The sequence below is a fragment of the Cervus elaphus genome, chromosome 24 (genome assembly GCF_910594005.1).
Source record: "Cervus elaphus chromosome 24, mCerEla1.1, whole genome shotgun sequence".
Taxonomy (NCBI): Eukaryota; Metazoa; Chordata; class Mammalia; order Artiodactyla; family Cervidae; genus Cervus; species Cervus elaphus.
This window is the reverse complement of record NC_057838.1, coordinates 55,135,218-55,149,324: the sequence shown is the minus strand read 5'-3', so window position 1 is coordinate 55,149,324 and position 14,107 is coordinate 55,135,218. Positions and strand designations below refer to the sequence as shown.

General features: G+C 48.8%; 1 protein-coding gene across 4 annotated transcripts in view; it reads right to left on the bottom strand.

Moving 5' to 3' along the window:
* Window positions 1-11,227, bottom strand: part of ARHGEF3 (Rho guanine nucleotide exchange factor 3) — a 310,527-nt gene extending 299,300 nt beyond the window's left edge. Inside the window, exons 1-2 of one of the 4 annotated variants that reach the window (XM_043885392.1) lie at window positions 10,785-10,807; window positions 7,769-7,869 (exon numbers count right to left, since the gene is read on the bottom strand). In XM_043885392.1, coding sequence (XP_043741327.1) covers window positions 7,769-7,818 — 50 coding nt within the window. In that variant the 5' untranslated portion in view covers window positions 7,819-7,869; window positions 10,785-10,807. Of the gene's footprint in view, window positions 1-7,768; window positions 7,870-10,545; window positions 10,757-10,784; window positions 10,867-11,106 lie in introns of those variants that run through there. The other 3 variants (XM_043885395.1, XM_043885393.1, XM_043885394.1) reach the window with 3 other exon arrangements.
* Window positions 11,228-14,107: the final 2,880 nt, after the last annotated feature.

The following is a 14,107-nucleotide window of genomic DNA, read 5'->3' as shown; positions in this document are numbered from 1 at the left end:
ATTTTCTGACTCACAATGCTGGCCAAGGATTAGTGAGGCCCTGCCCAGCCCAGAACACATGAAATGTGATTTGCTAAGAAAACCACTTGAGTCTGCAAGGCTGCACAGGGCTTTTGTAAAATTAAAGCCATGCTGGAGAGACACAGTTCTCTCCCCCCCCCCCCGCCCCCGGCTCCGCTCCCCCCACCCCGGAGATGTGTCATAAAGAGAGGTTACATAAGGTCAGTTAAGCTGTACCTTCTGAGGCTGGAACCTCAGCTCTGTAATGTGCTTCCTTGTTTGGGGGCTGGGTTATGTCACTGTGTTTTTCCCCTAACTTTCCAGCCACACACACTCCTCACTTAAGAATGGAAATGCAATCCCTATCAACTGTTCTTATAGCTTAGGTAAAGGGAATCTGTTACACCAAAGGAGCTTAGAGTTTGAAGATCTCAAAATAATTTCTATTGCATGTAAGTTTTTCCCCTCCAAAAATGAAAAACTCAGCCCCAACTTTTTTGTAACAACAATGATAAACAACTCCAATCCCCCACCACAGACAAACACAAACACACACACATGCATTAGCACTGTTTTGTTTAAAATGGAGCTCCTTGTCCCAGCTGAGAGTAAGCTGAGGTGTGAGTGGATCTGCAGTTTTCAATGGAGTCCCCAGGTTGTTCCTTAAATTCAGAAAACCAGGTTCCTACAGATGCACATGTAGGTGCTGTGCTTCTTATTTCTTCTTCTGTGAGAATACAACCTTGGGCTTGTGCCAAGGCATTACATCTGGAACATATAAGTGCGTGTAGGGGTGTAAACTAATCTTTTAATATGTGATAGTATTCCGTTCTTATTTTTATTCCATTCTTCAAACTATGATGGGGGGGGGGGCAATTGCTTTAGCAGCAAAAGCCCTCCCGTTAAATGCAATCTATTTGCCTAGTAGATAAAACAAGTTAAAGTGCAGCCTTACTCCAATGCCTTCCACCATTCCCTGGTGCCTCCAGGGTGTGGGGTCCTTAGTTCTCACCGCATTTCTCAAGGCATGGAGGCGGGGGAATTGGGGAGTATCCTTAGGGATCTTCATCACAGCCTCAGAGTAAAGGGAGCCGGTCGGTCGCATGCTTGGTCAGTGCCAGGTGCACCCCCATTCCACAAAATCGGGGGTTAAATGTCTCATCCAAGGCCTTCAGCCTCAAACACTACACTATATGGTGTCACTTTCTCCAACAATGAAAAAAGATGCTGATGTTCCTGGATTTTTGTCTGTGCAGCCTGAAGGGTGGGCCTCGGAGTGTGTCCCCATAAGACAATGACCGGTGGAGGTGAGTGATGCACCCAGGAAAAGTATTTCAGGACTGGACTTAGTATGGATGAGACTGTCAAACTTCCCACTGACTACAGACTCAGTACAACCCTTGTCAAATACTTAGCTGTCTTTTTTGCAGAAATTGACAGCTGATCTTAAATTTTAAGTTGATCTTAAAATTCATATGGGGACCCAAAAGAGCCAAAACAATCACAGAAAAGAACAAAGTTGAAAGAATTCATAATTGTTGATTTCAAAACTTACTACAAGGGTATAATAATCAAGACAGAACTGACAATGGTAGTATCATAAGGACAGACATATAGATCAATAGAATAGAACTGAGAATGCAAAAATAAACACATTTGTGACTGATTTCTGACAAGGATGTCAAAACAACTCAATAGAAGAACAGTCTTTTCAACAGACCGCGCAGGGTCAACAGGGCATCCACATGCAAAAGAATGAAGCTGTACTGGTCTACCTCACACCACACACAAAAATTAACCCAAAATGGATCAAAGAGCTAAATAAAAGAGCTACAACTGTAAAATCCTTAGAAGAAAATTTAGCCATAAGTCTTTATGATCTTAGATTAGGTAAAGGTTTCTTAGTTAAGACACCAAAAGCAGAAGCAACACAAGAAAAATAGGTAAGTTGGCTTCACCTAAATTAAAACCTTGGGCTTCAAAGGACACCATCAAAAAAGTGAAAAGACCAACCCAAAGAATGGCAGAAAATACTGAAAAATTATGTATCTATCTGATAAGGGACTGAATCTAAAATATATAAAGCACCTTATAACTCAGTAGTAAAAACACAACCCAGTTTTTTAAATAAGCAAAAGATCTGAACAGACATTTCTCCAAAGACAATATACAAATGGCTGATAAACACATTAAAAGATAGTCAATCAACACAATACTGAGGGAGAACAAAGTTGGAGGACTGACACTTCAAGACAGGATTTACTATAAAGCTCCAGTAATCAAAACAGCACAGTACTGGCAAGACGAGACCAAAAAAAAAAATCAATGGAACAGAACAGAGAGCAGAGAAATAGACCCCCATAAATACAGTCTACTGATCTCTGACAAAGAACAAAGGCAATACAGTAGGGCAAAGACCATCTTTTCCACAAAGGGTGCTGAGAACACCTGAACATCCACACACACACACAAAAAGAAAATCTAGACATAGACATCACATCCTTCACAAAAATTAACTCAAGATACATCACAGACCTTGTAAAATGCAAATATCTGAAACTCCCAAAAAATAAAACAGCAGAAAGCCGAGAATACCTTGTAACGGTGATGACTTTTTAGATCTAACACCAATAACACAATTCATGAATGAAATAATAAACTGGACTTCATAAAATTTAAAAAAATTTCTCCTCTGCAGTAGATAATACCAAGAGTAAAAGAAGATAAGCCACAGAGTGGGAGAAAGTATTTGTGAAAGACACAAGTGGTAAAGGACTGTTACACAAAATATACCAAGAACTCTTAAAACTGAATAATAAGAAACCATCTGAATGAAAAATGGCCCAAAGACCTTAAAAGACACCTCAACAAAGAAGATATACACATGGCAAGTAAGCACAGGAAAAGATGCTACATATCATCACATGACAACAGGGAAACATAAAACAGCAAGGAGGACACCATTACATACCTACGGCAAAGGCTAAAATCCAAAAAACTAACAGTACTAAATGCTGACTAGCAGGTGGAGCAACAGGCCCTCTCTCGTATGCTGCTGCTGGGGATGCACAACGGTACAGCCACTTTGGAAGGCAGTGTGAAGGTTTCTCAAAAAACTAAACACGCTGGGGCTTCCCTGGTGATGTGGGGGTCAAGAATCTACCTGCCAGTGCAGGGGACGTGGGATCGATGCCTGGTCTGGGAAGATCCCACAAGCTGCAGAACTAACCCCATGAACCACAACTTCTGAGCCCTTGCTCTTGTGCACGCCAGCCACACCTACTGAAGCCGGACAACCGAAGGCCACGTGCCGAGAACCCATGCTCACAACAAGAGAAACCACTGCTATGAGAAGCCCATGCACCGCAGCAAGGAGCGGCCCCTGCTCACAGCAAATAGAGAAAGACCGCATGTAGCAATAAAGACCCAGCACAGCCAAAAAAACCCACAACAACTAAGGACACTCTTATCATATGATCCACTCCCTGGTGTTTACCCAAAAGAGCTGAAAGCTTATGTCCACACAAAAACCTGCACATAGATGTTTATAGAGGCTTTATTCATAATTTTAAGTACTTGGAAGCAACCAAGATGGCCTTCAGTAGGTAAAGGGAAAAATAAACTGGGATACACCCAGATAATGTCATTCAGCGCTAAAAATGTGCTATCAATTCATGAAAAGACATGGGAAATCTTAAATTCATATTACTAAGTGAAAGAAGCCAAAATGAGAAGGACACACAGTGTATGATTCCAACAGTGTGACATTCTAGAAAAGCCAAACCATGGAGACAACAAAAAGACCATTGAATACGGCGGGGGTGGAGGAAGGTATGAACAGGTAGAGCACAGAGGGTTTTTCAGTAGTGAAATATTCTGTATGGCATTGTTAAGATGGACATATGTCATTGTACACTTACCCAAATCCACTGAAAGGAGAACACCAAGAGCGATGAGCACTTAGGGAAACTATAGAATTTAGATGTCCATGAAGTGCCCCTGCAAGTTCATCCTTGGTGATGAATGTAGCATTCCGGTGAGCCATGCTAATAATGGTGGGGGCTAGGCATGTGTGGGAGCAGGGAGCAAGGGGAAAATCTCTGTATCCTCCTCTCAATTTTACTATAAACCCAAAACTGCTCTAAAAAATAAAGTTAAAAAACATATTTAACACCCCTAACCATTAGGAAAATGAAAATCAAAACCACAATGAGATCACTTCACCTGGACTAGAACAGCAATGATCAAGAAGATGGACAGTGGTAAGCATCGGTGAGGATGTGGAGTCATTGGAGCCTTCACACACTGCTGGTGGGACTGCAGAATGGAACAGCCACAAGGCAAACATTTGGCAGTTCCTCAAAATGTTAATCATTGAGTCACCATACGACCTGCAATTCCACTGCTCGGTACATACCTAAGAGAAGTGAAAATCCATTTCCACACAAATTTGTACACTCTTCCAGGGGAAGGTGAGAGCCAGGGCAGGTAAAAACAAGAGAGCATATGGACAGAGAAGGTGCTCTTGGACATATGGTTAAATGGTGGGGGCAGGGGGGGAGCGGGAAAGGCTGGAGAAGAATACATACAAAATAAGTGATTATGTTAGCCTTTTAAAAAAATATACACAGGTACACAAACTTGTTATGTAAGGTTGTAAGACAAATACACACCCAGCTGATCATAAACCTTCTTTCTGGATGTAAGCCTGGGATGAGGGAGGTGGAACTTCGTTATTTACTCTACAATTTCTGATTTGCTTGCTTTTCTGTGTATTAAGAAATAATCAGGGCAACGCATGCAAAAGATAATTTCTTTTTCTGGCCAAAACAGAAGAAAAAGGAAGAGGCCACTGGAGTTGGGTAGTGAGGGAAGCTGTGAAAGTGGACAAGAGCAAAAGAGCATCCCAAGTAGTGGGAATAGCAGGAGCAAAGATTTGAAAGTGGAAAAGCTTCTGGGGTGTTTGGAGGATGTCAGGTTCATTCTGTTACAGGAACCAGTGGGGACCTGGGGTGAAGGTGAATCAGAACCGTGAGCTGAAGCAGCCAAGTTCCAAAGGTGTCATATGCCCCTCAGGGAGTGACGGCCATGACGACATAGGGTACCGCTGGGAGAGAACGGGGGGCTATAGTTGGGAAAGAGGTCTTGGCAGCAGTTCAGCTTGGCCTCTGTCTCACCATAAACCAATCGCCAACTCCATTATCCAGATTTGTCTAATAAGATGGTCTCCAAAAAGAACAACATCCACACCACTGAAGTCCCCAAATCTGAATGAAGAACTTCCAGTGTGTCTGAGCACACCTTTTCAATAGGAGCACAAAGAAGTGATGGAGTGACCTGGGTCAATCCTAAGTACCAGATGATGACCCCAGTAAGCCCCGCCACATGCAGGCTGTGAACAGGGTAAACACTTTGCAAATATCTTTTCAATTAATCCTCAGAGCAAAACTCTGAGGTACAGGCAAGCACTACCTCCCTTTACAGATGGGCAAACAGGTCTGGGGGCTTCCTTGGTGGCTCAGATGGTAAAGCGTCTGCCTACAGTGTGAGAGACCTGGCTTCAATCCCTGGGTTGGGAAGATTCCCTGGAGAAGGAAATGGCAACCCACTCCAGTACTCTTGCCTGGAATATTCCATGGATGGAGTAGCCTGGTAGGCTAAATTCCATGGATGGAGGAGCCTGGAAGGCTAAATTCCATGGATGGAGGAGCCTGGAAGGCTACAGTCCATGAGATTGCAAAGAGTCAGACACGACTGAGCAACTTCACTGGTTCACTGCAACAGGCTTGGAGAGATTAAGCACCTTGTCCAAGGTCACTCCCTCGGTTAACACTGCAGCAGAGACTGGAACACAAGACCCCAACTGCCATCTCTACAACCTCCAGACGTTTCAATCTGCTTCAAAGCCAGGTCAGTACTCTGCTCCAGTTTCCAGGAAAATATTATGGAGCTCAGAACTGGAGTTGAATTCAGAGGTTGGGGTTCTACCAGCAAATTCAGACCCATAAAGTTACTATATGCTGGCTGGAAGTGGAGGTGGGGTGTTGGGATAAGGAGCCAAGTTGGACTGGTTAACTAACTAGCTTGCTCTTTAGCTGGCTGAGCCAGGCGAGACACCAAGCTGCCTCCTCTGTCCTCCAACTCTGGCCAGGGGCCCCAGCCTCTCTTTCTGAGCGTTTCTGTTTTGACTTGGGCCCCATGTCCAGTTCTGCCCTGAAAACCTGTGCTTCACCTTGGAAAAGCCAGGAGACACCTGGGACATGAAAGTGATCACCTCCTGTAGCCTTGTTCCTCCATGGCCACCAGAGACCCTGGGGCACCCGCCCAATGTCCCCACAAGCCCTCACTGAGCCAGGGGCTGAACACTCACTCTGCCTCCCAGAGCTGACATTCCACAGGGATGTGCACCCAAGAGAGGCCTAAGATACTTATAACACCTGTCTCTCTTCATGTCACTGAACAGATATTCAGGGAAGATTAACTGGCATTTACTGAAGGCTGCTACGTTAGTTCCTTTCCCACGGTACATTCCAACACACACACACACAGCTATAACCAATGAGAATCCCGCATCAAGCCCCCGAGGCTCATGCTCATTGCCCAGGCAGCAGATTCAGGAACATCACTGCCCTGGGTCCCACTCTCTGGAAAGGAAAGACACCAGCCTCCTGGTCAACCAGGAGCACACACAAGGCTGAGATCTTACTCCAGCCACCTGCTAAGATCTGGAGAGAGGCTGGGGGAGGTTCTGCCCCTATCACCTCATTTCCTCTCTCCTTTCCCCAGGGAGACAGACCATATCCATATGTAAAGAGTGGTCTTCCCCAAGGCACCCACATGGCTGCTCCCTCTTTCAAATGGGTTTCCGCTCAAATACTGCTTCCTCAGAGAGAAGTTCCCTAACTTAAACCAAACCAGCCTCCATCCCAGCTACTCTGAATCCCCTTACCCAGTTTCATCTCCTTCATCACACTGACCACTCCCCTTGGCATCTTATCATGGATCTAGTTGTCTATTACCCATCTTCACCCCTGCGATGTGAACTCTGAAGGGAGGAGCGCTGTTGGTTTCGTGACGGCTGTGTGACCAGTGCCAGGGCACTCCCTACGTAAGTGATTCTTGAATAAGTGAAGAAAATTAGCTGAGCTAAGTGGCTAAGGTACATGGGGAAAAAAAGCAAGGTTTTCCTCCAAAACTCTCCACAGTGGACCCCGCTCCACTCATCACACTGGTGACCTCCCACAGAAACTGGAACTGACTCAATAAATTAGCATCATATACATAAACATTTTGCTTTCATTCAAGTTTCAACCTGTTTGTGCGAGGTGCCACGAATCAGGCAATATCCTTACAAACCATTAAGGTAATGGGTCCAAGGATTAATCTTCTAAAAATATAGCTAGGACTATAATTAATAAACTGATTAAGGAATTAACTTGACAAATCTCAAAAAAGAACAAAACGAATGAAAGAAACAGAGCCCCATTCCTCATGGCCACCCACCCCTGCTGCCCAGTGAGTTACAGGAGCCCGGACGATAGAGAGCTTGGCCTCGAACGGTTCTAAACAATTGCAGTTTTCTTTGGTGCCTCCTTGCCTCAGGCACCCTCCAAAGACTTTTGACTCAGGAGAACACTGAGCTCTGGTCAGGGGCTCAGGAACTTTGGTGATGGCAGAGAAACAGAGGCAGCTCACTGGGATGGGTGGGTGGTGGATGAAAGGATCAGGATGCAACATGGACCAGAAAAACTGGAGCAGTAGTACGCACCTCTCCTCCTCATCAGAGGGGGTACGGGGACGACATCCGGTTCTCTGCATCCCACATCTTTCTCTGCCAGGAATAGGCTCTCTCAGGAGGCAACGAGTTCCCTTCATCGGAGGATCCAAACTTGGGTTAAGCAGTAACTAGGAGGAGGTGCTGTGGAGGTGCTTTAAACTGCAGGCTGAACTGTGTGACCTCAAAGGTCACGCTGTAGACTGACATTCCTATGGGCCAGTTCCTTCGCATTTCACTACTCCTAAACCTCTCCAGCCTCCACGAGCCTCCCTCAGTGGATACCCAATGCGTGCTGTCCCTCACGGACATTTAGTGAGCACTTACTGTGTGCCAGGGGCCAGAGTGGAGCAGGGACAAGGGCAACAGGATTTTATGTTCTTCTGGGTGGACGAAGACAATAAACCCATGAGCAGATCCGTGAGGAAAACCATTTGAGGCAAGCTCCAAGAGTAAAATACAATGGGGGAATACGGGACTTCTCTGGTGGTGCAGAGGATACAAATCTGCCTGCCAACACAGGGGATCCCTAGTCTGGGAAGATCCCACATGCTGCAGAGCAACTAAACCCATGTGCCCCAAGTTCTGAACCTGCACACCTAGAGCCCGTGCTCCGCAACAAGAGAAGCCAACGCAACGAGAAGCCTGTACACTGCATTTAGAGACTAGTCCTCTCTCTCTGCGACTAGACAAAGTCCTCACACAGCAACAAAGACCGAGTGCAACCAAAAATAAATTTAAAAAATGGGGGAACATGACAGAAACTGACAGAGAAGGGGCTGCTCTGGACAAAGTTGTCAGGGGAAACTTTTCTACAGAGGAAACATTGAGCTAAATGGCATGAAAGTGCCAGACATGAGAAAAGGTGATGAAAGAGTGTGCTCAGCAGAAGGAAAAGCACGTGCAAAAGAGAAGTCTGAGAAGTCTCCTGACGAGTTCAAATATTCATCAACTGCATCCTATCCTAAAGGCCCCACCACAGGCCCTAAACACACATCTCCCTCCACCGCACCTGCCTTCTTTCCCCACTGACTTCTTTATCAGATTTTCTCAAGTCAAGGCAGAGCTGATTTGACTCTGAACTTTCCACTGGTAGGTGTGCTCTGAGCAAGGGCACAAAGGAACATGTGTGCACCTCTACCTCAGGGACAGAGGAAATGCTGACATCTTGACTCCATAAAAAATTGGGCCTGTCTTGTATAGGGAACCATAACTCCCATCTTCCCACTTGGCGTTCAGGGCCCACGTTTGGAGGATGCGGGCCTTTTGTAGAATACGATCTAAACAGAACCCTCTGAAAAAATACACACCTGGGCTCCAAGCATCTCAGGTGTATTTCAGAAGGTTCTTAGAGCCCCAGGTTCAGAATGTCTGTCTGTGGTTACCACCGCTACAAGAAAAAACTAAACTGGTTCAGCCCAGGAGCACCCCACTGATAGAAGGGACAACCTGTTAGAGGTGAGTAAATGAGAGGGGACAAGATCAGACCCTCAGACCCATAAACAGACTCCCCCACTACCTCATCTAGCTCTGATAGAAGATGTCAGCCTGCCAGGGGGACCAAGGCCTGAAGGGGTCCTAATGAAACCTTATCCACTCCACTCCAGTGAGGGAAACATCCCACAACACCCCAGAGCCTCCAGAGAAGGTCCAAGACCCCGTTTTCCAGGACTGTCCTTGACAAAGGTCATCTCTAATCTCACATTCTGAGATAACATTTCGCACAAAGCTGGTTAAGCATAGGAAGTGTTAATGCAAAGCCCAAGTGTTTCAAGGTGGAAGGGGACACCACAGCTACTGTGTAAATAATTCAGGTCCTTATCAGGAAATGGGGAAGTGCGGAGAGCTTGCTCACCTAGCTCACAGGGGAGTTTGGGATGGTGGTGCTCTGTTCATGTCAGTCAAAATAGTAACAAGAAGGACAGTTAGCCGAGGGAGAACTTACCTTGTACCAGGCACTACAATAAAAACTTTAATCTTACACAGCCTTTAAAGGTTTCTCCTATTATCATCTCCACTCTACAGATGAGGAAACTGAGGCATGGGCAGGTGAAGTAACTTGTGCAAGACTACACAGCTGACACCCAGACATAGCAAAACTCTTCCACACCCCAGGGTAGAAGGTGGTAACACCTGGGCAGTGCATGAACTGCTTAGAAATAAGTTTCTGCTAGCTCACCCAAGACAACCACCGTTTAGCAGTTCTCACATCCTTACCCAGTCCTGGAGGCAAGCCTGATTTAGGCATTAAATGGAACTGAGGAACAAGTCACTCAGTTTCAGCAATGTATAAGCCCTTGATGAGGCCGCTGATACTGCAAGCGCGTTTCTTCCTCGTGGCAAAGCCCACGGGAACTCGACTCAGTAGAAACTTCCACACTCAGAAAACGCTTGCCCCTCTCTGGCTACGAGGGACCGAAGTTCGCCTTAACCCCATGGTGTCCGCCTCCCCCTCTATCCTTGGCTCCTCGAGCCGCTTAGTTTAAGCTGCAACAAGCACGGGAGCCCGAGTGGGCCCGAGACCGCAGCCACCGCCCCGCGCGCCCAAAGCCGGGTTCCCCACCGCGAAGTGACTGGTGGGTCCTGCGAGCCCCGACAAACAGCGCCCGACGGGAAGACCCGCGGAGGGAAAGGGGCTGCACCCCAAGACAGGTGGCACCTCCCTCCCCGGAAGTGGGTCCGGGAACTTTTAGCCCAAGAGCTACCAGAGGGTCGAAGGCAGGGTCTAGGCGGAGCGGCGTCCGGTCGGGGCTGGTCGTGGCACTGCCTACCTGTGCCGCGTCCAGGGTTCCCCTGAGCGTTCAGGGTGCCCGGAGCCAGGAGCGCGCACTGTGCCGCGGGCACCGGGATGAGCGAGGGCGGCTTGGAGGTGGGGTCTAGCTCCGGCTTGGTGGGTGAAGTGGAGAGGAACCAGCCCGGGAAAGCCTCCCGCCCCAGGGTGTCTAGCAGGGTCTCCGGCCCGGGAAGGCTAGCGGAGTAGCGGGGCTCCAGGCCAGCCACCCACACTCACCTCGGCTCCCAGCACGGGCTCGATCCGCGGGGCTGGCGCACGCCGCGGCTACGACTCTGGCAGCGGCCGCTACGGGGGCGGCTCCCCGGGGCGGGGCGGGGCCGGGGGCGGGGAGGCCGGGCCGGCCACGTGGGCGGGAGGCGGGCCGGGGACCCCAGCGGGCGGCAGGCCGGGTGGCGGGGAACTCGGACTCGGTCACGCTTGGCCGCTGCTCAGCACTTCCCACTCCGCACCCTGTCGGGGTCCCAGGGAAGGCTGGGGACGGAGAAGGGGAGGCCTGGCCCCCGGGGCATGCCCAGCACCCATTTGGGAGATAACTTACTGGGTCCGGAAGAGGATGCGCAGCCCCCGAATCGGTGGCTCCGGAGATCTGTATCCCAACGGGAGGGGGCTGTGGCGACTCCCGAGCCCTGGGCAGCAGGAGCGGCCCGGGCGGGCGAGGGCCCGGGTCAGCGCTTGGAGCCCCAGCCTCGCCTACCAGGCTGACCTTGGGCGTGTCTGGTCCTGCCCAGGCCTCACTTTCCCCGACTGTGGGAGTGAGAATAAGGCGAATCCCTGCGCGCCCAGCAGGTTCTCAGAAAATAAGTTTGTGGGCGGATGCTGAGTTTGAAAGAGCAGCAGCCAGCAGTGTGTCTTTCCTGCCGAAATAGACATGAGAATCTAAATAATCTAAAATCATAAATCTAAAAGCATTTTCTATACTCATCCATTCAACAGATTAAATTCTTCCAGTCCTCAGGACCCCATAAAGTCAGGAATAAAAAAAAATCCCTACACACTAGTTATGAGCTCTTATGAAAGTACAAACCATGATTAAAAAAAAGTTCATCAGCTGCTTTCATGTGCCTGGCGAGGACTTCAGGTGCTTGATCTACAGCCTTGTGAGGTGTAGGGCTTGTATGGGCCGTCTCAGGAACTGAAGCTTAGAAAAGTGAAGCCAGCCCCCAGGTCAGAGGAGAGAGCACCAGTTCCAGGGCTAAGTTTCTCCGCATCTATACCGCCAGTAAACCGAGGATCAGGTTCTGAGTGGACCTCCTCACTTTCTCCATGGGGCGAGCTCTAACCCCCACCCCCTCATTCTACCTCACAAGGGGGAGGGGGATGTTGGGGGCTTCCCAGGAGGGACCTGCCCTGGCAGCAGCTGCTGGGATGTAAATCTCCCAGCCCAGGCACCACCACCCCGACACACCGTCACCAGCACCAGGCATTCAGACCTTCATCTGGCACAGCTGAGACTCCCTTTATTGAAAACTCCTGTCTCTCCTTTGCAGGCACTCAGCCTCCTAGGGCTCCGTGACCTCTTCCTAGCCCACAGCCCACCTTCTGGGCCAGAAACTGACCAATCTTGAGCAAAGGAACTTTCATTCCAACAGGGGCAACTTCATTCCACTACACCTTGACCCCAAACCCAGTGCTTCATGACCTATCCCTTTCCTGTGTAAGGATCACACACCCTCTCCAGAACTCCATCTCCAAGGCCAAAACCTATATCCAGATCCCTAGTCCTTGACCTTTTCTTCCAAACCTCTTTTGTTACTCTCCCTCCTCCACACAGTAGATCACTTACTACAGCCAGCCATGTTTATTAGGTAATAATAAAGGGCTTCCACTCCCTCAGCAACCCAGAGCTCGGCAGGCACTTCCGCCCCAGAGGTCGACACCTGGTGCTCTATTCAGGTGGCGTTGTCTGAGATAAAATTTCTATTTCCATTAGATTCCATGTAATGATTGGAGCATCTGCTACATGCCACAGACCATGCCAGACTCTGAACCTCAGCAGTGACTGTGTCACAAGACAGACAGACATAGTCCCTGACCCCATGGAGCTCACGGCTGACGTGGGAACAGTCAGAGCCGTCACTGGGCAGGTGAGGGGGCAGGACGTGGTGAGAGACACACAAGGGAAGTGCCGGCCCAGACTCGAGCACAGGGAGGCTTCCTGTGGGATGCAGGGCGACAGGGCTGGAGAGGACAGACGTGGAAGCCCAGAGGTGGGAGAGCAGAGGGCACGCTTCTGGAAGCCCATGGAAAGGGGCCTTGGTGGCCAGGGTGACACACGAGACCCTGACCGTGGAAAGGCCCAGGCAGAGGTGATGGGACTCCGTGGTTGCTGAGTGAGGAATGGATGCAGTGGGTCAGTCTCCTGGACACAGCAAAGGCAATGGGCGTGTTGACTATTACTGGGGATGCACTCCTCAGTTTCCTTTGTTTTTCAGTTCTGGGTGTCCAGAGATCAGAACAGATCTGCAGGAATATGTAGACCAGAAACAAATCTATGTAAACCCACAACGGTTTATATGCAGTGCCCCATCACCTCCCACCTACTCATGGTTTGGGCCTGCTAGGGGGAGGGTAAAGAGGACTTGGCTCCTGGGCTTAGATTAGGAAACTGTTGGGGAAGAAGAGTCAAAGGGAGGACCCAAAGGGAGTCCTGTGGTGGGGTTGTGGAGGGAATAAGCAGGAAATGTGCATCACTATCCATGGAGTTTGAAAACTGGTGGAGAAGCCAAAGATATTGATGATCAGCCACCTTTTCTCCTTGAAACAGTCAGTTCATGAGGGCTCATTCTTGAATTCAGCTCCATCTCCCCTAACTTTGCAAGACAAGGTAGAATAGGACCAAGGCTGTCACCTAAGTCATCAGGTGGGAAAGCTGGGGTGTGTACTGCAGGTCTCCACATGAAAGAGTGAGTGAAGAGCTATAACTGGTGACAGGTAGGGAAGCAGGGGTGAGGGGCTGGGATGAAGCACCAGGGAGCACAGTTGGAGAAAGCCATCTCTTGAGAAGGCACAACAAGGGCAAGGGCGAGATGGAGACCACCAACCCGGCCATCGAGTGCCCACCAGGTACCTTTAACACTCATCCTGTGAGATCACACATTTAAAACCCACTGATAATATAATACCACTCGTATGACCAATGCTGAAAGAAATATTAAGAGTAAGATAAAACCCACCCACAATCACCACCACCCAGTCATCAGTTCAGTTGCTCAGTCGTGTCCAATCTTTACGATCCCATGGACTGCAGCACACCAGGGTTCCCTGTCCATCACCAACTCCCAGAACTTGCTCAAACTCATGTCCATCAAGTCAACGATGCCATCTAACCTTCTCATCCTCTGTTATCCCCTTCTCCTCCTGCCTTCAATGTTTCCCAGCATCAGGGTCTTTTACAATGAGTCAGTTCTTCACATCAGGTGGCCAAAGTACTAGAGCTTCAGCATCAGTCCTTCCAATGAACACCCAGGACTGATTTCCTTTAGGATGGACTGGTTGGATCTCCTTGCAGTCCAAGGGACTCTCAAGAGTCTTCTCCAACA